The 26,350-nt window shown below is 35.1% G+C and overlaps 1 protein-coding gene across 1 annotated transcript in view; it reads left to right on the top strand.

The window, feature by feature from the left end:
• The window catches only part of LOC101405925 (protocadherin-9), a 663,084-nt gene that overhangs the window by 99,558 nt on the left and 537,176 nt on the right, over positions 1–26,350 (top strand). Inside the window, exon 2 of the mRNA XM_087435996.1 lies at positions 9,569–9,670. Coding sequence (XP_087292122.1) covers positions 9,569–9,670 — 102 coding nt within the window. The remainder of the gene's footprint in view (positions 1–9,568; positions 9,671–26,350) is intronic.

The following is a 26,350-nucleotide window of genomic DNA, read 5'->3' on the forward strand; positions in this document are numbered from 1 at the left end:
AGTCAGATCTTTTTTAATTCTCTCTTTACCGCAGAAACTTCAAAGTATAATTATAATTCTAGGTAAGATTATTTTTTCAGAAATATTTTATCCTAAACTCCAGGATGCATTTGTGTTAGATTTTGTATATATTAACGTAGTATAGTATAATATGTGGTTTCTTTACAGCACATTAAAAAATATATAAATATTTATATGATTTATCTTATAGTTTAAATCTTTTTGAAAAAATATAGTTTTTGGTGTAATAATAATGAAAGCAATTTTACGTAATAAAGAAATTCTTCTTCCTATACAAATATACGCAATTGTCTATATGAAAAAATATATGAATCACCCACATGAAGCATATATTCACAAGCATGATGTGCATGTGTTTGCGTGTGTGCACACACATGAAAATGCAATTCACAAATGGCTGCCTTTGCATAAAAGGAGAATATTTGCTGCATGGAAAGCCAATCACTGTATCTCTGGACTCACATCTTAGGCTCATATAACTTTTCTGTGCATTTTGATGCCAGTTAATGGAACATATTATAAACTAATATGTTGTTTTCTAATAAGTTAGTTTTAGCACTATATATTTGTCACTCTTTCAGAATTCCATGGAAATTTTAACCAACTCAAAAAATGCATTGACTTGTCTACTCTTAAACATTAATTACCTAGAATGAAAATGAAACTCATCATATTTCTTCCCTGAAGTCTTTCAATTCAATCTGGAAACATAACAGAAAGACTTCATCCTCAAATTCCATGTGAATATTTCTAAAACAGGACTCTTCTGTTATGTTTGGAATTTAAAATATTTTTAGTCAATCTATTTTTACTTGTATTGAGAAAATTTTAGTTTTCATTTCTCTTCAAGGTACAAATACAATTAAATGATAAATATATGAAAAAAGTCTCAGGGATTTTATAACAGCAAATAATAAAATAAAGTTAAATGAACTACGAAACAATTATCTTGAATAAAAATATAGCATGAATAATCCTGATTAACCCTGGTACTGAAAATGTCTGTTATTGTATTCCTTGGAGTATGTTTGGGCAGAAGTTAGCATCTCTCCTTAAGTATCTGTGGAGTTGCAAAGGCTGCATTACCTACATCCATTTATTTAAAATGCAAAATTAAGTTGCAATTGCAATGCTGACTGACATTAATAGGGCTTTGCCCAAGCAATATAACTTGTAATCCTTTTGTAATTTAAAACCTTTCAATGTATTATTGTTCTTTGAAATGGTAATACAAGGAGGGGCCCACTGGAGAAATTGTCAAGTATAGAACATTAGTGTTTGAAGTATACTTTCTGAGGAATTTTATTTTTATGCATGTGCATAGCAACTGAGTCAAAAGAGGTGCATAAAAAGCTAATATAACATCCATGAACCATTTAAAGAAAATGTCGTAATGTGCACAGAGCAGCTACGATTTGTGGTCTTCATAATGGTGGTTTTGCAATGCTCTTCCTAGGTGAGTAATGACCTGAAATTGTATCCAGTTTATCTATATTAAGTTAGAGAGCTTAGTAGTAATTGCTTATGAAGGAATTTACAGCTGGACATGGGAAAAATAGATGGGCTAATTCATGTGTTTATTTATTTAGCAAAATGATGTTCACTCTCGTGTACCCAGCACTCCAGTACCTCTGCCCTAAGGACTCTTCGGCACACTTAATGTTCAGTTCACAGAGGTCTGCTCTGTTACTGCACATTTAGAGGGAACCTACTGAGTAACTTTTGACGTTGGGTGCTGTTGTTTAATTATTAACTGAATTACCAAAAATTTTACAACATTACAAAATAGCTTTTTCCTCCCTCCACACTCTCATTGACCACTGTGTTGAGAAAAGCAGACAAAATTCAGCCTAATGTAGCCCTCTCAGGAACTGAATGATTATTTTTGGAATATATCTCTAGCTCTATCTCTATTTATCTCTATCTCTATTTCTGCATTTGTGAAGAGTCCCTTAAGAAAAGCCTTGAAGGCCATCGCATAAAGGGAAAATCAACTGAACACACATTCTCAGGAGATGGACAATATACAGAGTTGCTAAAACTTTATAACAACCAAAGATATTTATGGCAAGATTGGTCTCAAATACCACTTAAGCCGTAACACATCGAGAGACAGCTATTTCTTGGTTATGGTACTTGGCACTTATATCTTTTATTAAATTGTTACAACTGTTTGAAAAATGTCAGCCAACCTATGATAGAGATCATTAAATTTTGGAACAGCATATGACAGAGGAATTCCTAAACAAAGAAAAAACTAAAATGTTTCATCTGATACTTCAGCTTCAACCACTTACTGAATTTCCTGACTTTAATTCCACATTCTTAGATTTTTTTTCTAATCCTTTTTACTTAGATTTGTTAAGATTTTTCCTGGTTATAAAGTATTCCTTATATCGTAACTGTTTTGGAATAAATGGGTTTTATTTAGTGTATCATAAAATAGTAAATTGAGGTAAATGGTACACTAATGCTTTAAAAGAGACCTACTTGCAACAACAAAATGCACAGTAAGAAATATGTCTTTTCATCTGTTAATTTCACTTGATTACAGGGAACTATAATTGAGGGAAGCCAACTGGTCTTAATGTCCTGTGTCAAAAGACAGTATAAAATCAGCTTTTGTTTTCTCATAAATCCCACTTGGAATAGTCAACTTTTCTCTGTTCATTGAGCAGTGGTGACTACCTCCATCTGGCTAGTCTGTCTGCAAACCTGGATTAAAAATGGAAAGGCTTGTTGAGACAGAGGAGAAAGAAAGTGCTATTGAGGAAGAGAAGAGAGAAGGTACCTTTGAGACATCAATAAGGGAGAAAAAAGGGTGTCTCTAGACTGAAAGGAGATCTGGAGTGGGAATTGTGAGAAGGGTGGAGGAGAATTTACACAGTGAGAAGGGTTATTGGTCGTTCAGGGAGTTTTGAAGCAGATTCCAGTCAACTTGCGTACCAAAGGGGTCTGCTGCCCTGGAAGAACCAAGAGGGTGGACTTGGCAAAGTCTTCCGGGAAGGGAAATGTTTCAGGGCCCGGAAGTTGAACAGGAGCTAATTTGTTCATATATGTACTAGGTAAATTCAAATTTATCCACTTAGGTAATATATTGCTGTGAGGAAGTTGCTTCTTGCCATGAATTGCTAAGGGTCCAGTTGGAGAAACAAAACACAATGACTAAACCCACTGCTTTAATGTTTCTGCTACAGGTATTCTCAATCCATGGCACTAATGCACTGTATTTTTGTGATAGCATTTGTGATACAAAATGGTGGTCTTGGGAATGCTAATTTTGCAATGAATTTGTCTGTTGGGGGCAGGAAAAAAAAAGAAAACAGCTACAAAGAAATTATCTCCTAGAGAGAAGCCAAAACACTAGGTGAATATGTCATTGTAAAAGTATTACATTTATTCATTTATTCTTACATTTCAGTTAAAATTTTCACTTAAATATTTATAAAATACCTAGTGATGCTGCAGGCATTGTATTATATAACAGAGAAAAGTTGTCAACAGGAGGATCATGTTCTTCGACGAAGTGAAAGAAAACAAAACTATACGTAAAGGAAGTAGAGAAAGACGTTTAAACTGTAGTTCCATAGAAGGAAAAACTAGCCTCTTCCTCACCTGGCTTTAGAGAAATGTTCTCTACTGAAAAGGGGATGACTGACCCTGAGCCAGATAAGAGAGCACCTGACATCCGCATGGCCCCTTTACTTCTGAAGATGCACAATTGCAAGATTTTATGGCTTATCAGGCTCTTTCACAACCATTATTGAAAATCTTGTTGAGGTGGATGAAGCAGATTTTTAACAAAGCCATGCTAATTCTTGTTCTATGTGCTTATTCGTTTTCAGGTATTTGAAAAACTCAGAAAAGACAAAGAGAAATAAGAAAAATACCTATGTCCCTGGTACTCAGAATTAACATTATTTTGTGATATTTCTGTCTTCAATTTTTAAAGAAAAAATACTCTTTTTCTTTCTAGAGAAGAGAGGCAAAACAAACAATTTTTAAAGAATAAATAGACTTTCTGTACACTACAGGTACAGCTGATATTCCTTTGGAATCTTTTTATGGTCTAACTTTGTTTCTCATTCTGTGTAGGTAATCTCCACCTTGAAATTGATAGGCATTCTAGCCATCTGTATCTCTATGATTTGATTAGGTATTTATATGGCATTTGGTTTTAACATTTATTATACTGCATTTTCATTTTAAATCAAAATATATATTACCCAAGCTGAAAACCTATGGGTTCATCACAATTTGATGAGCATTTTAGCTTCATTTTCCAGTCATATTTAATGATGACAGGAAAATAAGCCAGTGGAGAAGGATACATAGAAGACATTAGAGAGAAGGCTCTAGATACAGGCTCAAGGCTTCCTGATTTGAGACAGAGTAGGTTTCAGGACATTAAGTGATTGGAACAAATTTTCAGAAATGATAAGAACCACACTGTGGATCTCTTAAACTATAAATTTTTTTAAGTTTCTAGAAATACTCATAAAAATATGTGCTTTGAGGTAAACATGTTTAGAAATGTTCTAAGAGTCCTTCCTTTGTCTGCTTATAAATAAGAAATTGTTAACGTGTCTGTCTGAGAAAGCAGTTTAAAGATTTTATTTATTCAGTTTTTTCCCCCCAAAGCCCCAGTAGATAGCTGTATGTCATAGGTTCACATCCTTCTAGTTGCTGTACGTGGGACTCGGCCTCACGTTGGACGGAGCAGCGGTGCCTCGGGGCTTGCCCGGGATCCGAACCCGGGCCGCCAGCATCAGAGCGCGCGCACTTAACCGCCAAGCCACGGAGCCGGCCCTGAGAAAGCAGTTTAGAGTCAGGGTCCATCGGAGAACATACTTTCTGAGAAAGTACTCAGGCCTCATTTTCTCTAGGTTTTTCAATTTTAACAACAACAACAACAACAGCAACAAGAATAGTTAAATGATACCAGAAAGAGAGCAAAAGAGGTAAGAAGAAAACCATGAGTGTGTGCTGTCCTGGAAGGCTGGTAACAGAAATGTGTCTGGAAGGAGTTATCAGTTGCGTCAAGTGAGATGAGGCCTGAGAATTGCTCCTTGACTTACTAACGTGGAAATCATTGGTGATCACAACAGAGCAGTTTCAGTGGAATGGGGGTGGTGAAAACCTGGGTTCTCCACAGGGATGAATGAAGATAAGTTGAAGACACCAAGTATAGACAATTCTTTAAAGTAGATTCTTTTCTGTAACTGTGAATTTCTTAGAGCTTTTTTTATCAAAAGTTTTCAGAACGTTTTATAATTCTTCATGAAAGGAATCCTTAGTTTCTTAAAATGGGTAGGAATAACATTTTCAGTGGGAGTTTTTAACAAATATAATTGTTATTTAATGAAACCTATAGCACAAAATACAAGGCTATGGCCTCTGTAATGATTGCACAAAATTTATAACAGTGCCATTGGATTTTAGCAAACAACCTTGATTTTGTAAGAAGGTTGGAGGAGTAATAGAATAAAACGGCATATTGCTGCTACTTTCGAATTGGGTGGAAACTGTAAAGAACCTTCTTTTTAGCAAAGAAAACTGCTGTGTCTTATTTATGTTTATGTGATTTTTCATAAAACATTTGTTGCTTTTGCTACTGTTGACATTTTTCTCTCGATATCATGGCTATGAAGTGCTTTGTTAGGAATTTGTGTCAAAAATGAAAGAGATAATATTTCTGATTATGAGGCAAGTGTGAGTATGTATTTCTATAGGTAGTGAATGACAATTTCCCCATAACTACAATGGGTGTTTTGGGAGGCAAGATTTATCTACATATTAAAATAGAGGCTATTAATTGTAGGTAGTGGAAAACATCAAATGGATTTTAAAGTATGAAACAAATGTATTTATAATGATTTCCATTTAATTTGATTGTTGTGATGGCATTCTGGACCTCTAGAGTTTGATTTACATATGTACCCTGTAATATTAAATCCGATTTAGCAAATTCATCTTAACCATAATTCATTATATAGTTATTCATATCAAATGTGGCAAACAGAAAAATTTTTTTGTGGGTGAAATCTTCAGACTTTTATAATAAATGTTCTTTCCATTTCAGGCTACAACTCTCCCTGAAATAGAAACCTGTTAGGAAGGATGCATAGTGATTAAATTGTTTTTCGCTTAAGAACTTGCTTCCTTAAAGTTTTGGCTATTTATAATGTTTGATCTCAAAATATTGTTTATAGTGTTATTTTTTAATTTCTTTTTTCTTTTTTGCTCTGATTCATAGATTTGTAATCCCCAGAGGCTATTTATATTATAACACTCAAAAATTTTTAAAAAATGAGGAAGTCACAGTGTGTTAAACTTTTCCTTTGATGCCATTCACTGTTCTATAAAGAAAGGTTGCTCCAGAATTAGACACAAGAGAGGCTTTGGGGTGAAATCTTGTTGTGATGGAGGGACTTACCCGAGTGTCACAGTCACATTACAAATGCACTCATTTTGCTCATATTGTATTTCCATAGGGAGGTTGATAGAGAAGGAATGACAGTTAAAGCTCATCCTTGGCACCACCACTGTATATAAAGCACCTATCCTATTATTTGGTAGTCATCCTTTATATTAAGCCCAATTCTATGACTTCTCATCATTGGATCCACTGTTAAATTTAATGCACTAACAACTTCCATCCCTATCCTCAAATCAGTCTTCACATGAACCATGGGTAAAGCACTGTCCAACTACTTGCAGCTCACAGGCCAAGTCACAAGAATTCATATCTTCCGGCCTTTACATATGCTGTTCAGTCTGTCGTGAATGTGTGCTAGCCATGATGCCCTCATCTGCCCAACTTTCAAGAATGTTTCCATGCATCAAACCCAAGAGTCTTGTCATTCTATCTTCTCTGTCCCTTAGCAAAGTGCATACATTTTCCTGTGGCATTTTCACATATCGTGGTGGTTATTTATTTCCATGTATGGTTTCACTGCTAGAGTGAGACTATTGCAGATATTAAATGCTGTATCTTGGTGAACTAGTAAAATCCTGACACATAGCATGCACTCAGCGATAGTCTGATGATCGAGTAAATGAACAAGTAAGCAGAATAGAATATGTGAATGTATGAGCAAATGGATGAACTCCTTAAGGGAGATACAGCAGAGGAGAAATAGCCCAAGCCTTGTCATACAGGAGTGCTATGATGGGGCAAATCCTCGCACAAAGGGCACTGAGTATATCTGAATCTCTGTCTTCCCCATCTGTTAAAGAAGGAGTATATTTTCTAACTCTCTGCGGAGGTTTCTTGTGGGTAATACATAAAATCTTGCATGTAAAAGTATAAAGTATTATACAAATATAGGATTTTTTTTCAGGTTCAGAGACATCATGATATATTCATGAAAAAAAATCACCCAATATATGATGGCTTAAATAAGGAAAAGGAAGAACAAATGCTAAGGAGCAGAAGATCAGATTGAAGGAGGAGAGAGGCTAAAATTGGCTATAGTGTCCTGAGGGCTAGACAAAGAAATGTTAACCTTAACCCAGGGTTTCTAAACTCTGGCTGCACATTGGAAATACCTGGGGATTTGGAAAATATTTTTGCCTGAGCTCTAATTTTACCAGTGTGAGGTGGAACTCAGTCATTGACAGTTTTTAAGGCTCTCCAGGTGATTCTAATATACAGCCAGGGTGAGAGCCACTGCTGGGCCACAGGAATTGAGGGAATGTTTCTAGGGAGAAAAATTGCATAATACATGAGATGTTTTAAAAAGATTAATCAGCGTGAACAGATATGAGGAGAGTCTGGGGACAGGAATTGAGTGATTAAAATGTCTAGGAACATCGCAGATGAAAATAACTGTTTAAGGCCAAAACTTTTTTTTTTGAGGAAAGCTAAGAAAGGCACTGTGGAGCGATATCAAAGTTAGGCCTTCATAATTAACAGTGAAGTTGTTTAGACAAACTTAGGCACAGTCCAAGAATTAAAAGTAGCAGAACAGCATTTTACAAACTAGACCTGAAAGTTACTTAGGTTGCAAGTAGAGGTTAAAATGGCAACCACCATTTGTTTAATTACCCATGAAGGGTTCCTAGAGGAGGTAAGTTTGAATAGGGTTGAACTGGTGTTGTTTGTAGAGAGATCAGGTATACAATAAGTTTTTTCAGGCCAAAAGTTTTCTTAATATGGTTTTGGGTTTGCCAGTCATGCCTTCCTACTCTGTCATATCCCTCTTTCTCTTAAACAAATAAGCAAAAATAAACAAGATAATTACTCAATACCTTTAAAATGTAATGAAGGGTATCCTGGAATTCTTTGTAGTATTTTTGCTCCTTTTCTGTGAGTTTAAAATTATTTCAAAATAAAAAATTTTAAAAAATGTAATGCAAGTGTTTTAAAATATGTTTAAATATATAAAATGATGGTCTTGAGAGGAAAATATTCTGAATGTAATATACTAAACTCTAAAACTCATTTGCTTTTTAAAATTTCTTTGGTAGTAATTTTCTAACAGATAGTTCTTTGGGATGGGGAAAGTAAAATTTCATTAGTGAATCAAAAATGTGGCATACTATTGAAAAAATATTATCTTCCCTATTTATGTCATGAAAATCTATGCATATGTTGCAGTCTTATGGGATAGGAGAGGGTATATACCAATGATGAACCCTTTTTGGAGGCACTTCATTATCTTTTATTACAGTATAAACCTTAGAAATCCTAACGCTATGTTTAATAAATGGCCCAACAGCAATGCTTATAAATATTCCTTGCCTTGAATCTAATAAGAGATTTAGGAAAGAAGGAAGCAAGGGTAGCAGGAACTGAATAATATCTTATTTTCACATAAATAACTCTTTTGAGGAATATGGAAAACAGTCATTTTAATATTTTCACAGAGATAGGCCAAGTCATAATTTAATATCTTATGTTCTACAATTCACATCCATTTACAAGTGAATTATTTTGGTTAACCTGCTTTTAAAAATACTTTATACTTGGTACAGTGAACTAACATTTTAAGGCCTTAAACTTTTAGTTTTTCAGTTTTATCTATTTCAAATGTATCATTTATAAAGGCCATGCATGTGGTAGATAAGGTATGGGGCATGGTCGCAGAAAGCAGGGGGGTAGGGGGGCAGAATTTTTTTTGATGCCTCATTTTCCTCATCTCTAAGTGAGAATAATAATAATATCTATGTCACAGGTTAATATGTGTATGATATATATCAAGTACTTGAATAATACTTCACATAAATAGTAGCACCATATAAGATTTAGCTACTAAAATCATAAGTGTAATAAGTAAATATTGCTTAGAAAAAGAAAGGGTAAAAATAAAATAACTACATCTTAGACTTCTTTAGTTTTAGTGAAAAAATTTTGACAATTTGTTTATCCTGGGGACATTTTTTATCTTTTTGGTAAAGGCTCAATACTAATGCATGTACCTATGAGAGTAGACCCTTGTTAAGTCAAATGGTTCTCCTTTACTAGACTCGTAGCAACCATGTCTCTCGAAAGACGTTCTAGATGTGGAGTAGTTTGTCACAATTATTTGGTAATCTCTTTCAGTGTAACTCACACAGCAAAAGTGACAATATTCCTGTCACTCCTCAGAAATGTCCCGGCTCTGCGGGTTTCCACATTCAAGAGAATGAAGAAAGCCATTACGAGGTATGCCATATCTCTGTTAGAGACCGTGTTAGTACTGAGCAATTTGCATTTTCCTAGTGATTTTAAATACTCTAAATTAACTATTATAAATATTGTCTCTGCTGACCTCTTTTAAGGTCATATTTTTTATACTAGTACCTTTTTTTAACAACTTTAAACAATTTTAGAATAAAAAGAGAACAATAATCTTTTTCCTTTTTGGTAATGGTCCAACTATTAAATATAATGTTCTTGTTGAATGCAAAGTGTTGAATTTTACATTTTTGGAGAAGGTAATGAGCAACTTTCTTTTGGAATTAAGTGTTCTTAGTTGATTCATTTTTATTAGTTGAGCTAAAAGGTACACACATTATTTGTTGAAAGATTGACTTACTTCATTCTCTATATTCGAGGAAGATAGAGAAGACAATGCAGCTTAATGTGAACAGGTTATATTGGAATTTTCATTAATCTCTTCCTTTTTTTTACTACTTTTTATCAGCTTGATCCTTTATTTCTCTGTATGTTTGAATTTAAAATAAAAATCATTACTTTCTTTCTTTTCTTAATGAGTTTATCCACTGTAAAATGTAGAAGCTCCATATTTTTTGTTCTTTTTTTCCTATGTTCAGAGAGCTAGTCCAGTAACAATTATTCTAACATGGCTGGATGCAGAAATCTGTTATCATTCATTTCATTTTTTTAAATTGTGTTATAAAACATAATATAAATTTTACCACTTTAATCATTTTTAAGTGTATAGTTCAGGAGTGTTAAGTATGTTCACATTGTGTAATAGAAGATCCATATTTTTAAGGAATTGTGTTTCAGTAGTTAACTCTAACATTAATGCATACATATTTATTTCGCCTATTTTCCACAGTCATAACATGTAGATTGTAGATAGATAATGGATAGATAATCTGTATGTGTATATATGTATGTGTGTGTGTTAGTATGTATTCTATTTTTTTATTGAAGCTAGGTTTTTTTCCCCATTCCCTTAAAGGTGTTGAAAACCTTTTGATATTACTAGCAGTAAAAGGTTTTTGCCAACTAAAGGAATCTATCATTCTCAAATGCCCCAGTTGTAATGTAGGTCAGGGAAATTACTTTGATTAATAGAAATTTTGTTGAGTAAGCAACTTCTTTTTGGAAAAACCATTAATTGGGTAGGAAAAGGATAAAGTGATATTTTGGACAGTTTTATCCGCTACGTTTTTTTTTTTTTTTTTGTGAGGAAGACCAGCCCTGAGCTAACATCTGTTGCCAATCCTCTTCTCTTTTGCGGAGGAAGATTGGCCCTGGGCTAACATCTGTGCCCATCTTCCTCTACTATGGGATGCTGCCACAGCATGGCTTGACAAGTGGTACATCCGTGCGTGCCCGGGATCCAAACCCAAGAACCCCAGGCCACCACAGCGGAGCGCGCGCTCTTAACTGCTGTGCCACCGGGGCCGGCCGCTCCCCTCGTTTTTTATTCACAGATTTTTCTTCTTTTTCTTTTTCTTTGTGTGGATCTAACTATTCAGAGACATCTGTCTAAACTACAGTATATATTCTTCTTCTTATTTTGCCTTTATTTTCTTCTTTATCTCTCTCTCTTTCTCCAAAATCTTAATAACTTGACAGTTCAGAGAAGAACCATAATTTTTTAACCCTTTGATTTTTCATTATCACCGTGTATGTTTCAAATGTCTAGAACACACGAGTTTTTCCCACTAGTCACCCTTATTTCATCCAATAATAACACACAATAACTTACAGCAGAAATAAATGTTTTATTCATAAAGAAGCAAGTAAATCTTTAAAAAGCCTACTCAGAATGTTCTGAAAACAATTGAAATCCAAGTGGATTTCAAATTTCTAAGACTTATATTTATATTTATTTTTATGACAGTTTCATGTCTATGTATTTTAAGTAAAGAATGCATACTTCCCAGACAGCTCTTTGACTACCCAAAGGGATAGAATGAGGAAATGTTTGCTGATGATTTCCTTATTTCGGATAGAGAATTTAAATGAGCTATAATTAAAATAAATTTTCTATGAATCATATTTTTTTCTCCCCTGGATATTTTATAAGACCCAACGGATAAGAACACAATTTGTAGAGGGTTTATTTGACTAAAGTTCTAGGGAACGTGGACAAGGGAAAATGATACTCAGAGTTATGATGTTAATTTATATCATGACTCCAATTATCAAAGAACAGTGAAAGTAAATCTGCTGCGCTATATTTATAAACAGAGGAAAGTAGACAAATTATTTTAGAAATTTTTTATCCCACAAATTCTTATTTAACCATCATACTCCAGGCCCATTGTAGTCTGAATGGTTTCAGACTAGGTCATCCATAAAGTCCCATCTCTCTCTAATGGTCTATGATACTAAATAAGGATGATGATGTCAACAATGGACACTTTTTTAGCATATACTTTGTGTCAGGGTCTGTTTCAAGCCCTATGTATATATTCAGCCATCATTTACATTTTGTCCTTGATCAATTTAAAAGGCTTTTGCTCATAATATGGTTAATTTCTTAAGTATACACTTTTTTTAAATGCAGAGAGACGATGTCTGATGTTTCTTATAAAATAAAACTTGAAAACAGAAGTGACACCAGCTTTGGGATTCTATAAAGCATTCTGAAAGATAGGGTTTCTGCATAAACGCTTAATATCTGTAGACTAATGACAACGAGGATAGTTTTAGTAACCAGTTCCTTAAAAAGTTATTAATCTAGTATTAATCATTCTTGAGAAGTAATAACAAAAGGTGATTATAACCTGCAAAGTTGGTGCCTGAGATATGCTATTATTATTTTTTTCTTTATATTAAATTATATGTTAAGCCTGGTAAATGTATGTATATTCCTAATTTTTAATTTTCTCCCAATTTATACTTCACCTCTTGAATCACTTTACTAAAGTGAAAAAGAGCATGTTTGTTCTATTTATCACAAAAACTATTTAACTGAAAAAAACTATACTGTTGTTCAAGTAGAAAGTCATATTTTGTGTCAACTAATGTTGATTAATCTGGATGAAGTTACTAAATTTGTATTATGACATTAGATATAAAATAAAACCAAGGCCGATATGACTAGCAACCTTTTAATCATTCTCAAATTATCATTCTTAACCTGTCACTCTTAACTTAGATATAGCGATTGTTGCTTACTTATAGAGAAATGTTAATAGCTAATGGGCAATTTTTGTACCATACACTATGCTAAGCACTTTATATGTATTACCAATTTTCATCTAATCTGGGATGTTACTAAGTACAAAACATGCTACAATTTCATGTACAACTAAGAAAAAAATGCTATCAATTAAACGCTAAGTGCTTATTTATGATTTCTTTAATATCCATCCTACTCTTAGATATGTTAAAATATAGAAAAATTTACATACTAGAATTGTTTAAATATAGCTCATTTAAACCCGACAATAACCCCATTAGATAGTATCAACCTTAAAAATAAAACAGCTAGTTATTTTACCAGCAAAATGATTTGGGAATAACCAAAGAATTGCAATCAAGATGAGCATGCTATGGCAGACCATAGGCAAAAGCAACAAACAAGGGAGAGGAACATTATTTTATAGAGAAAAAGGAGGTAATTGGGAGGGGTAGTTTTGAAGGAAAGTCCATTGGAGAAGATCAAGAGTTCAGGGTGGTGATGATTTCTCACTGACTGAGTTGCTGGGGTAGTCAATTTCTGTTTGGGATGCAATATGCGTGTCTTTCTGTAATTAAATGATTCTTTCCTGTTGACTGGCTTCTGTTGGGGTCTGTAATTGACTGTCTTTCCTGTAACTGACTTCCAGTGGTACTGTGTGGGAGCTCCCCCTTTTGGCCTCCTGACTCCATTTTAAATGAGGTTTCCCTTTATTAATTTTCACAATAGGTACTATTATTATTATTCCCATTTTACAGATGGGGAAACTGAAACATACAGAGGTTACATAATTTGCTCAAATTCATGCAGATAGTAATTAATGGAGCTGGAATATAACCATAGTGAAATGAATTCAGAAACTTCAAAGTTAACTACTCTGTGATTGTGTCTAAGTCAAAAAAAAATCACAGGCTATTTGACTGTCAGGGACCATAGAGATTATGTAATCACATTACTGAAGCATAGCTTGAAGACAAGAAAGATAGAGGAGCTTCCACAGGTCACAGAGCTAGCTAGAGATAGGACTAGGATTGATCCATGTTTCTTGATCCTGGAGTGATCTAATGACTACCTTCAGCTTGCATAAAAAGTTTGCAAGCAAATGTCAAAGAAAATAATTCATATTTGAAATTTTTATTAAATTAGATTTCAAATAAGGTGTGGAATTTAAACTAACTGTCACGTTTAAGTTTTCTCTTCCTGGCAGGCCTTCTGCCATGGGATACACAGAGAACCATAGTGCTTAAACTAGAAGCACAGAAATGAATAAGTGCATATTGTTTTCTTACCATAAATGCATATTACCTGTACTAAACATCTTTGATATATGAATTTTATTGTCATTTCCCTTCTCTTCCTTTCAATTCCCTTTACCCATGAAACAGCATAGAACGTAAGCAGACAGAGCTTTCAGTGTCTATATTCTGCAATCTGTAGGAAAATGTCTCATAGTTATTGGAATTCACACAAGACTGCATCTTGGTATGAGTAGCTGTTCCCTGTCACTGTTTTTGATGCTTGAGCTAAAGTATTTTTACAAAATGGTCCAGTGTTCAGTGTATGAGTTGTTGAGATAAGACTTTTCCCTTGTAGCAATGAAATCCGAAAATCAATGTCAGATGGAAATCTTAGCTCTAAGAGTTAAGGAGATTGGTGGAAGGGTTTTAAAATAAGTGTGAATTTTAGCCGCCAGACTTTGGAAATGTGGCAGTTATCACAAGTGCGAAATTCATGGGTCCAGATGGTTGATTAAGATATCCCAGGATGGACCACTGCTATAAATCTCCAGACCAAAATTGGGAAAACCATTTTGATAAAGGAAATATTTCTGACCTTTAACATAAATTTGTAATGCAAGTTTTGCTGGACTCAGAGATTCATAGAAGTTAAATTCTCGTTGGTTTCATGAACATTCCAATTGTGTCATTTGATGGAATATTTAATAGAATAGAAATATGTCAAACGGAGAGTGAGAGGAGTGTGTGGTTAGAGAAGAGAACTAAAATGTATTAAACTCTTACTATTACTATATGTCTTGCATTTCACATTCATAACCTTAGTTAGGACAATAGTCTTCCAGGTAGGTTTCATTTTCTCCCATTAGAGATGAAGTTATGAGTCCTCCTCGAGCTTAGGTCACCAACCCAAAGGCACACTGAGAGCCAGGAGTACAGCTGAGCTCAATGTTTGTAACACAGCTTAGAACACTCCTGTATAAGTTAACAATACCAAATGGAGTAAGAGCAAAATGGTAACACTATCCGCTACTTTCAAATGAAAAAGGAGATGTAAAGCCAAAACTCTTTGCTTTTGTCTTGATCTTCTTTCTTTTCCTTTTCTTTTCTGCACTTATCACAGATTAACCGTAACTTACTTAACTAACTAATAGTCTGGATCTAAATAAACAGAAGTTAACATGTGAATATTACACTGTATACTTACATTTTCCTGTTCTTGGTATATTATATAGTTATGTTACCCAAGTACATTGAGCTTTTAATAAATAAATGTGTTCAGTCCTTAGAATAGGGATTATAGTTGTTATCAGCATTTAAATTAAAATAATAGATAAACAATTTAGTGATAATTTTTTATGTGTTATAATATTTGGGAGTAATAAAGGTAATTGTAATTAATAGATTTTCACTAGTAATACTAAATTAACTCACAAGCCAGTTTAATTTTTTTTCTTCAGAAGGACAATCTTTTCTAAAATGCCAAAGGAAGAAAATATTTAAAGATGTATATATATACACCTACACACATATATATACATATATACATACACATATTGTATACATACATATATATATATTTTGGGAATAATTCCTAATATATCAAAATATTTAAATTCTCAGCAACATATAGAATTACCCTCCAAAATGAAATAAATTACAAAAATGATAACAGCTATATTACACCTATGTCACTTACTGTGAAACTTTACATATATAACAACTTTTAGGGAAGGTGTGCTGGATGACAGCCTGGCTCACTTACTAGATAATGACTTACTCCCTTTGCATCCTTTTATCAGGAGGGATCCAAAACTGTACTTTAGCAAAATAACAAAAAATTACATATCATGGTTGCAGCATTATTAGAGTTAAGCTCTCCCAGCAAAGTATCCATTTTCCCTCTGTTGGCCTTTTCCACAATTATGCTGAAACCAATCTATGAGCCATCAATTAACAATTCCTTCCTTCCTTCCTTCAATGCTCCCTTCCTTTCCTTCTTTCCACAAATATTTATCTAGAAAATATACCAGAGACATTGTTGTATTATACGCCAAGTACATCATGCTGAGCAGGCAAACATGGTTCTTTGTGTCTCAGATCTTACAGTCTGAGGGGATACACTCTTATATTCAATAAGTCACCAGAAAGTGTAAGCTTTGCTAAAATGAGAAATGTTTAAGATTAAAGAATGCATAACAGGAGAAATTTAACCTAGTAAAGGACAGATAGAATAAGGATAATGTAGGACTTGCAGGAATCTACTATGTGAATGATCAGGAGTGGTGTGATATGTGCCAGTGGAAAAATGAGAATGTTGCTCAAGTCAACTGTATGTGTGGAGGCAGATGTTAGGAGAAGGCATCACAAGTTTGAAAAAAGTTCCATTGGTTGTTTCTTTTCTCAGTTCAGAGCTCTTTCTGGCTCCATTATTAAGACCTCATCATGGTTCGAAATGCAGAACAACTGTAGCTATCAAACTTCACATTCTTAGTTAATGTGATATCTACATACGTTTTTAGTTATTAAGAACAATGACTAGATAGTATTTCTCAATGTGTGTTCAATATAATTGGCTTTAAAACTTCTAAACACTTAATTTTAAATTCAGATATGCATATTTATAGATACATTCCCACAGATTTGGATTTTTTAAATGAATTTTATATATAATAATTGTATATATACTACATATGAATATATAATTATTAGATAGAATAAATCTGATGTAAGGTTGTATCTGTATGTGGATGTGCAAGTTTGATTTTAAATATAATAATTAATAACCAATTCTTGTTAAGGAAAGTGCACATTAATGTTTCCAGAGGCTGAATAAATATATTTGAACAATGTGGGTGGCCTTGTGAATTGATCCATGAAATTAGTGGGGAAGTTTTCAGCTGGATTCCCTATATTCCAGCAACAGATATAAACCAGTTATGAAATTTTCCACCAGCTTGATATTTTTTTTTCAGTTACTTAACCCTATATAAAGGATAGCCATCACCTTCTTTTACTTTTTATTAAACACGTTCTGCCAGTTCCTTCTTCACCACAGAACAAGTGGGCTTGGTTTTATTCACAGGAAGAGCCGCATTTGACAGTTTTGCTGATGGTGTCAGCAGTGTTCGCCGGCTTGATGGACAGCACCAAACCTTGCCGTGGCCCAGCTCCCGCTAATTAGTTGTTTGAAGCCACTCTGTGTGCCACAGGCATAGACTTATCAGCCAAAGACATCTTTGCCATTCAGAATGACAGCTGTGATGCAGCTGCTCATGGAGAGAATGGAGTGTACAAAGAGAGAGAGGAAGAGCCTTTCAAACAAGTGACATCCATGGTACTTTCACTGAAGGATCCCGAAGACATAACATAACAACCAAAAGGTAGAATACAAAAAGGTGTAAATCAGTATCTGTTGGATCAGTGTGGAAACCACACATGAAATGACAATAATATCAGACAGTGAGAATGCGAGAGAAATGCAGCTGCCTCATAGTACTTTTTAAATCAACTGAAGTTACATATTCTTGTGATTGTATTAATACAGGTCAGCATTTGCTTATGGAACTAACATAGATGTGTGGAGTTTTCAGAAGGTTCTGCACATGTCTGTGGATATTAATAGGGAAGTCTGCCAGAAAGCCTTGTATTTAAACTCCTTGGAGTACATGGTCACAAATAATGTTTTGAGATGTGAAATATCTCAGGATATTGAAGACATTGGGAGGAGTAAAAGTAGTACAAATACACGTGAGATGAGTATAGAAGTGGAAAAGATAGAAAAATAGGAAGTGCTAAATTTTTTTTAGAAAAGTGTACTTACATTGAAATAATAACGAACAAAATTCTTTTCCACTCATTGATGATTGTGAACTGTGAAGTCTCTCTTTTTTTTTTTTTTTTGGTGAGAAAGATTGACCCTGAGCTAACATCTATTGCCAATCTTCTTCTTTTTCGCTTTTGGAAGATTAGCCCTGAGCTAACATCCGTGCCAGTCTTCCTCTATTTTGTATGTGGGATGCCTCCACGGCATGGCTTGATGAGCAGTGTGTAGGTCCACGCCCGGAATTTGAACCAGTGAATTCCTGGTGGCCAACGAGGAGTGCATGAACTTAACTACTATGCTACCAGGCCGGCCCCTGTGAGATCCCTTTTTAACTACTATTCAAAGGATTTAGAAATCTAATGGAAAGTCAAAGAATCTATTGTTAGAAGTGTACATTGACTAGTTAAATATTTTTCACAAGAGCATTTCATAGGATAAAGTCTTCATTCTGATTTCCAAATATCCACTCTATGTGTTTACATCTTAAAATTGTTATGGGGGGGGCGGGGACTGCCACTACATTCAAACATTCTTTTAAGAGTTTGTTCTCTAGCTGCAGAAAGTGGAAGATCCCTGCTTCCCAGGAGTCATGCTTTCCCAAAGAATTCCTCTCAGTGTTAGTTAAAGATTAAAAAGACAGTCAAAACAAAAACAAAAATCCCCTAATGTGTGTAGGTAAGTTTGATAATGAATTCTAAAATAATGAAGTTCATACATTTAAAATGTATAAATATGTGAGTTTAGCCCACATCTAGCAACAAGAATTTTTTTTAAAGCATACTCTAGGTTTATATTTTTTCAAATTGATCTCGTAGCCTTGTACCATCTAATACTCCTGTTCTATTGGTGTATAATTATTTCTATATTTTTGGCCAGGAAGCCAAGCTGCTTTAAAGTGTAATTTCTGGCTGTATTATCTCAATTTTGACTTGAATTGGTGTTTAGGACGTAATATCTATCTAAAACAAATGGACAGTATAAAATTTCAGCAAATCTCATATTGATATTTAATTTTAAGCAATTTGTAGCCATGCACTTTACCAGAATTTTACAGGAGATTTAGTATTGTTTTCAAAGTGATGGCTGGTTTGTTTATTCACTTACTGGCATAGTTATTAAATAAGAAGTTTTACAGTTGAGACCATGGAAAACCTCCATCCAGCCTGGGAAGGAAAAGCAAGAACCTTTTGGATGAGTCTAATATTGATTCAGAACGTATCTAGAAAACACAGTATGATGAGTATCATCTTAAGTAAGACAAATGTTGATACAATAGAGAGAGTCAAATTGAAAAAATAAATTGTGGTATTGTACAATGTAATACTATGCAGCAATGAGAAGAAGAAACCACAGATACATGCAATAATGTGAATGAGTGTTATGCTAAGCAGAAAAAAAAAGAGACATAAAAGGCTACACACAGTATGATTTAATTTCTATGACATTTTGGAAAAGGCAAAGCTATAGAGACAGAACTCTGATCAGTGGTTGCCAAGAGCTGAGGCTTGAGAGGATGGTATTAACTACAAAGGGGCTCAGAGGAAGTCTTGGGGTGATAAAGGTGTTCTATAACTTGATTATAGTTGTGGTTTGTCACAGAAAAATTTCACTGGATGGAGTTAAACAGGCAAAGGAGAGTTTATTCAAGACTACTGTAATATGGGAGACAGGAGGAACTCAACTCCTTTGAAACAAATGCAGGAGAGTTTTTAAGCACTGAGGTGAGCTAGTGGGAAAAGATTGGAGGATGGTAGTGGGAGGTTGTTCAATGTGATCAGATCATATGTGTTTGTTAATTGGCACTTATCAAAGTTAGGCTCCTCCCCTCCCACAGACACTAGAAGATATGGATGCTGTCTTTCTTGATGAGTACATTTCAAAGGGATAACCACCAGGTCTTTGAGAAAGACATTCCTGAGTTGTAAAACTGGCAAGAGAGGGGAGAAGATTTTCATCTCAAAAGGGCAGAGACAGAATTTACAATGGCCAGGTTTTTTAAAGTAAATGCTCTAAGAAGAGGAAGGTCAGGGGCCTAGGGTCAGGAAGAAGACTGTCTAAAGTTTGGTCAAGATGAGAGGAATGTTAAGGGCATCTTAGTCAGGTTCCATGAATGTGTGTGTTTGTCAGATTCATAGAATTCTATTCCTAAACAGGTGAATTTCACCGTGTGCAAGTTATTTCACTGTATGCTCAATAGACCTGACATTTAAAAAAAATGCAGCTGTGAAAAATGGGGTGGAATGAGAGCTGTAGAATCATGAGGCCATAGAGAAAGGAAGAAGTGAGATTATAACCCCACAGGAAATAAGTCCTTTTCTCTTCCATATATAGAACATCTGACATCTTTCATTAGTGACACGATAGTTCATAAACTTAATATATTCACGAGATAGCAGGTCTCTGCTGAGAAATACTAAATAGAGACTCTAGCTGCTGTAGATAAAATATATTTTCTTGCATATCTTTCTATTTACTCAATTGTTAAGCAAGAAGCTGTTACCCGGAAGAACATATTTGATTAAAATCAACATGCTGATATATCCAAACACTATACCACACTCACTATTCCACCTACACAGAATTGGAGCAATTGTCCTATTCTTTCAACAACTCATGTACATAGTTATGGTGAAAAGCATCTCAGCAGGAGTGAACTTGCTTTATGTCATGCACCTCTTCCTCAGAATGCAACAGTGTATTGGCAGAAAAAGAAAAGGGAGTTTCTGTACGTTGACTTCTATACTGCTGAATGCTTTCTTTTAATTCCAGAACCAGAGAGTGTCTACTCTCCTTGTAGTGGCAATTGGAGGGAAAACTTCTCATTTTCCCCAGGGAGAAAATGACAAGGGGGTAGGGATGTAAGGAACCAGGATCTCCAGGGAACAGCATACCTTATGTGTCTTGTTAACAGGATTCTTAAGTCCCTCTCTTTTCCCCACACTTTAGTCACTTCACTGAAAACACAAAAGCCTCATTTAGCAGCACCCTAGGCATAAGCATTACAGAACCAATCAATCAACACAAATACTTCCTCTCTGAGGCCCCCTCATGACCTTGAGAATTGTGATGAATGACTTAAATGATGGAACAGATGGAAGTTTCGTGATAAACCAAAACATTATGTTATACTGCATGATGAAGAGAAATAAAATGGAGAGAGCTAGATATACATTTAGTTTAAATAAGACCAAATAAAGTCTATAACTGCTTTGTGCAGCCTTGGCCCCAGATCAGAGGTACTCAGCCTGCACAGTAATCAGGACTTCCTCAATAAACCTCAGCCTGTTACGCTTCTATACCACATTTACTTTCTCAATACGATAATACTTTACAGCTATCTACTCGATTATGGCCCGAGTTCCTAGCAGTTATTGATAACCATACCACAGAGTTTATATCTCAACCAGTGCAGGCTGGAGGACGGCAATCAGCACAGTGAATTTCCTAACCTGGATATATCTTCCTGAAACACAAAGACGATGACTCAGTTCTACAATTGAGCTTGTGATTCTCACTGTGGCCAAACTTCTTATGTCATTTTTATTTTTAGCTCTTTGGCACAATTATAGAAAATTATTGTAGGAAAATCACAGCTTCCATCAGGAGGAGCTCTGACTGCTTTTAAGAGGTTCTAAATGTTGGGAAAACTCATAAACGGTGTGCAGTGCATTTCTTGGTGGGGATATGCAGATAAAGATTTGTTTACTAAAAGAATGAAGCAAGATTGCAAGACAGTTTCAGTTTATCTTTGCCATTCTCTACCTTCTCTTTCTGAACTCTGCCTTGTATTTCCTTTGCCATGGCGGCTATCAAAAATCCACACTCTTCTAAGACCTACCTTTCTTCAAAAATCACCTCTCTGTGATTCAAGCATCCATCCATTTCCTGTGTATGCAGCTGGGCTAAGTTAGGTGAACACACAGTTGATGACAATGACAGTTTTGAGTAGCTGCTCTTCCTCTTCCCTCTCTCTGAGATGCAAGTGAGTAAAATGAATTAGTTTAATAGCCAGAGGTGTTGGCAAGCTGAGTTCAGTAAAATCATGTCATCGCGATTTGATTTGTCAGAGTGACTTCAATACCACAAAATATTGGGCTAAAATTTTGGATCACCACAAAATATAATTGAGATAAGATAATCTTAATATATTTAAGAGCACCACCATTAATATAACTTAATGTATCATTATTATCCACATTATGTGAGCAATCACTTTTTATTTAAAAGCGGTATTATGACATTTAGGCCTGCAACAATAGAAATTTTAGACATTTTTGTTATATAGAAAAATGACATTTAGATTTTACAGTTAGAGTTTTTACTAGTTTTATCAATATGGGTATGCTTTTACTTCTAAGCCAGTGTCTAGTATACTTAAAATACCAGAGATGATGTGAAATAATGATATGAATGCAAGATCTAGGTAATATTCTATAACACAGCTGTTCCATAATGGTCACTTCTGATAGTTTATTAGTAATTAGTATATTAGTATTAATATGTCTAGTACCTAAGTATAGCAGGAGCCAGCACTAATAATACTCAATGATTTTATATTATTATGAATGCATGCTATTTATGAGGGCGCTCTACAGTTACAAATCAGTACATTCCTTATTTGAAAGTTTCAAATGCCTTTATTAACATCTCCCTATTGTACAAATATTCTCATACTCCCTTTCCTGCTTTATGTTTGTTAAAAAGTGTCTGCTGTAGAAATAGAACATAGCATTTTTTTTCCATGGCACAATGCACTTTTCCGTTTTTAATGCATGAGCAGGCGGTTTGGTTCATTAAGCTCAGTGGCACCGATAGTAAACTAAAGAGGAATGAAAGCAAGAGGAACTGAAATACCATCATCCCACTAATGATGCTGAAGCTGCTCCGCTTTATTGGGAGACTGCCCAGACATCCACTAATAGAATGCATGGTCCAGGATGTGAACTTGGTGTTGGAGTGCCAAAACGACAAACCCAGAAAAAAAAAAAGCATTGCCAGAAGAATGTCTGGAATAACTTAAGGAATTGTCCAGAATTGTAGTCTGTGTGTGTGTGTGTGTGTGTGTGTGTGTGTGAGAGAGACTGTATTTATTGGTGGGTGAGTTAGAGAGAAAGAGAGAGCGCACAACAGAAGAAATAATGGAAGCGGGAACATTCAATTACTTCAAGACTATATTGAATAAGGATAGCAATTTTATCACAGGGATATATGTATCACTAGATGCACGAATTGGAGAATATCCAGATAGCTCGGTGTCACTTTTTGATTAAAAGAATGTAGCTCCTGAATGTTAAATAATTTCTGATAAATGTGTACTTTCTTAAGAGGGGACTAGAATGCGTGGCTCTGCAGATACCCACACACTTCCATATCATAGTGCTATTTAAGTATTTACTAACACTCAGCGAAAATAATTAACACAATGATTTCTTTTATAAATGAATGTTATTGTTCCCAGTTCACCCCTGCACATGAGGAAGTATACAGAAATGTGCCCTTTGAAACAAGGGAAGAAAACAGATTCTCTGTTCAAACTGGGCAGAAGCCCAATTTGAACAGAGAATCACTCAGCTGGGGACGGCAGCTTTCGTGGCCTCTGGCTAACACAAACCCCTCAGTGGCTTTTCACAGCCACTTAGAATCAAGTCCCAGCAGACTCAAAGTGGAAGCTGCAGCTGCGGACACTGGGGAACACCTATGTGGTCCTGGACCCATGCTCACAGGCCCCCTTCTGGTTTTAATTCTGCTTCTGTTTTGTGCAGGAGGTTGGAGGGCAGGCAGAGAAGGGCCATTCCTCTCACCCAATTTTCCCTTTCTTTTTTATCAGCCCTCATAAACCTTTTGGAAATTGCTTAGGTATGCTCTGAAAAACACAGATCAGAGATTGGACTCAGTGACATCTTTGCCCTTTAAAAAACACAGAGCTAAACACGGAAGTCTCTTTTAGAAGTTGAACAGTCCCACAAAGGCAAATGAATCAACAGAACAGAAACAGTAAGAAGGCCAGGTTTGATAATTGCACCTGAGTTCATGCTGAACATTTAAACGTGGTATGGGAATGGATCCGTGGCTAAAGCCTTTCCTGCTGGAGGACTTCGCTGAGAAGAAAATGGTATGTTTGACGATACCAAGAGAATCCTAGAGGGCTGGGACGTGGAATATATGAAAGAAATGGAAAAAATCCAGCAGGATATCCTTAAATAGAAATGAGTTTTTAGATAAAAAGAAAAGACTTCCATGAGAAAGAAGTATAAGCTATTTCTCGGTCCAAGTTGTTCGCGGCCCAGAAGAAATCTCCATTTACTATCACTGGCTATAACAAATTATGTTATTACAATTCCTCCAATTTATTTCAATTTTTATTCCTATATGCTTCAAAGTAACTATAGAAGAGAAATTAAGTATTCTTACCAACTAGGAGACTAAAAGACCTTGGTAAAACTAAAAGTTCAGTAACATCAACTAGTGAACTGGCATATTGGCTGGTTTGGGGGTATAAATGAAGAATCCCTACTTTTGCTTGAACTCTCTTTCCTCAGCTTCCCTTCCATTAAATGTTGAGCCCAGGAACTTCACATTTTTAAAATATACCCAATAAAGGGAATATCTTGGACCTTAATGAGAGCAAATTCTTGAAGATATTATATAACATAAATTGTTGTTCTATAATATCATGGCTCAAAAATGAGTAAATACATTCAATTCAGAGTAGCCTAGTTAATTAAGCACATACTTTTAGTATTCAATTTAACATATATATATATTAGTATATTGCTTATGTCGGGGGAAGAGGAAGAATCTCCCTCTGCCCTTTTCCTTAAGGTTCTTATGGCTGGCCATATAATTAGGAAGACAGGTTAGCAGGAGAAAATAATACCAAGTTTAATAACATGTATACATGGGAGAAACTCAGAAATGAGCAACTTGTCCCTCTGTCTAAGCTGCTTGCTTAAGTATTGCAGCTAAAGGAGAGGAGCGTGTTGGGGGTGGGTAGTGGTCTGGGACTTCAGAGGGCAGGAAGACAATTCTTTTCAGGGTCATCTATAGATAATGTGGTCAGGGAGAGACAGAGTTTTTGATAAAAGAGGCTTGGTGCCTTTCCTATTGTAACCTCTATCCTACATTATCTTTACAGCCATCATGATAACAACTCTTTCTTGAAACAGATCTTTTGTTTTAAATTGTTTAGGCAGTTTGGGAGGGGAAACTCAAATATTCTTCCTGAGTTCTCTGAGTCCTTATTGTCTTCGGCTCGAAATAATCCGCATACCAGAGTGGTGCCTCCGGGGGTAGCTTGCCCTGAGCCCCATTACTTATCTACAATGCATAGATATTTTCCTAGGCACTTCAGGGACAAATATTTTAGCCAGTTCCTAACTTCTGTATCCAAGTTTTCTAGAGCTTGAGACAGGTCCTACACACACATCAATACTGCAACCTGGTTTGAACTGTATGCTGTGATGGGGCACATAAGGCGAAGAAGGGTGGAAGGTGAGATAGATTCAGGCTGACATATCAAAGAGTACCTCATCGAAGATGTGGGATTTGAGCTGAGCATCAGAGAATAGTAGAGCTAGAAGGAGGTTAGAATGTAATCAAGAAAGAATACTGTGGGAATAGTGCCGTCTAAACAAACGAGGTAGCAAAGTGAAGGGCAGAGGATGGGGAAATTTGGGGTATATTGTGGTACAGGGAGTACACTGCCAGGAGAGATAAGTTTTTACACTTGATCCTAGCCAAGAGGCTGAGAAGCGATAGAAGAGATAAGTTTGAATCAATTTTATTGCTGATATGAATTTGTAAACCAGGAATGGTATTCTGACACTAAAGACTTATTAAGATAGGCAGCAATAGAGTGCGAGATTATAAATGTTTTTGAAAATGTTTTTCAGAGAAATAGCATGTAGTCTGTCATTTTTTTTAATTCACAAATCTTATAATAAAGGAATCTTTTCCTTTCAGGCATTAATGTTTTGGGAGATGCAAAATAAGGGGAGATAAAAAAGACAAAGCATTTCTATCAATTACATGATGTGGCATGTCCTCTTTATTTTCTTCTGCCCTTCTTCAAAGGCGTCCCTTCTATTTGATGACCTAAAAACGTTATAAACTTCATCAGTCTACAAAAGCATTTATTTTACAACTATCAATATGATGTTACCTAATGAAAATATTATAATGAGGGACAGCCAGTTTACCTTTGAGATCTTTTTCTTAGGCTGTCTTTTCTTTTACCTTCTTCTTTCCAAAAATGATCATAAGCACCAACAACCAACTCTCCCAAGACATCCACAGAAAATCAACCTAATTCACAGGATTCTTTCAATATTGCAAACATTTTAGATCTCCTGGTGAGTGCAGGACATTACGTTCATCTAAATTAGGAATCAGAGACAAGCATAAAATAAATAACAATGATGTAATCTCTACTATATAATAGGTGCTGAGAGGAA

The sequence above is a fragment of the Ceratotherium simum genome, chromosome 10 (assembly GCF_057802395.1).
Source record: "Ceratotherium simum simum isolate JZ-2026a chromosome 10, ASM5780239v1, whole genome shotgun sequence".
Lineage (NCBI taxonomy): Eukaryota > Metazoa > Chordata > Mammalia > Perissodactyla > Rhinocerotidae > Ceratotherium > Ceratotherium simum.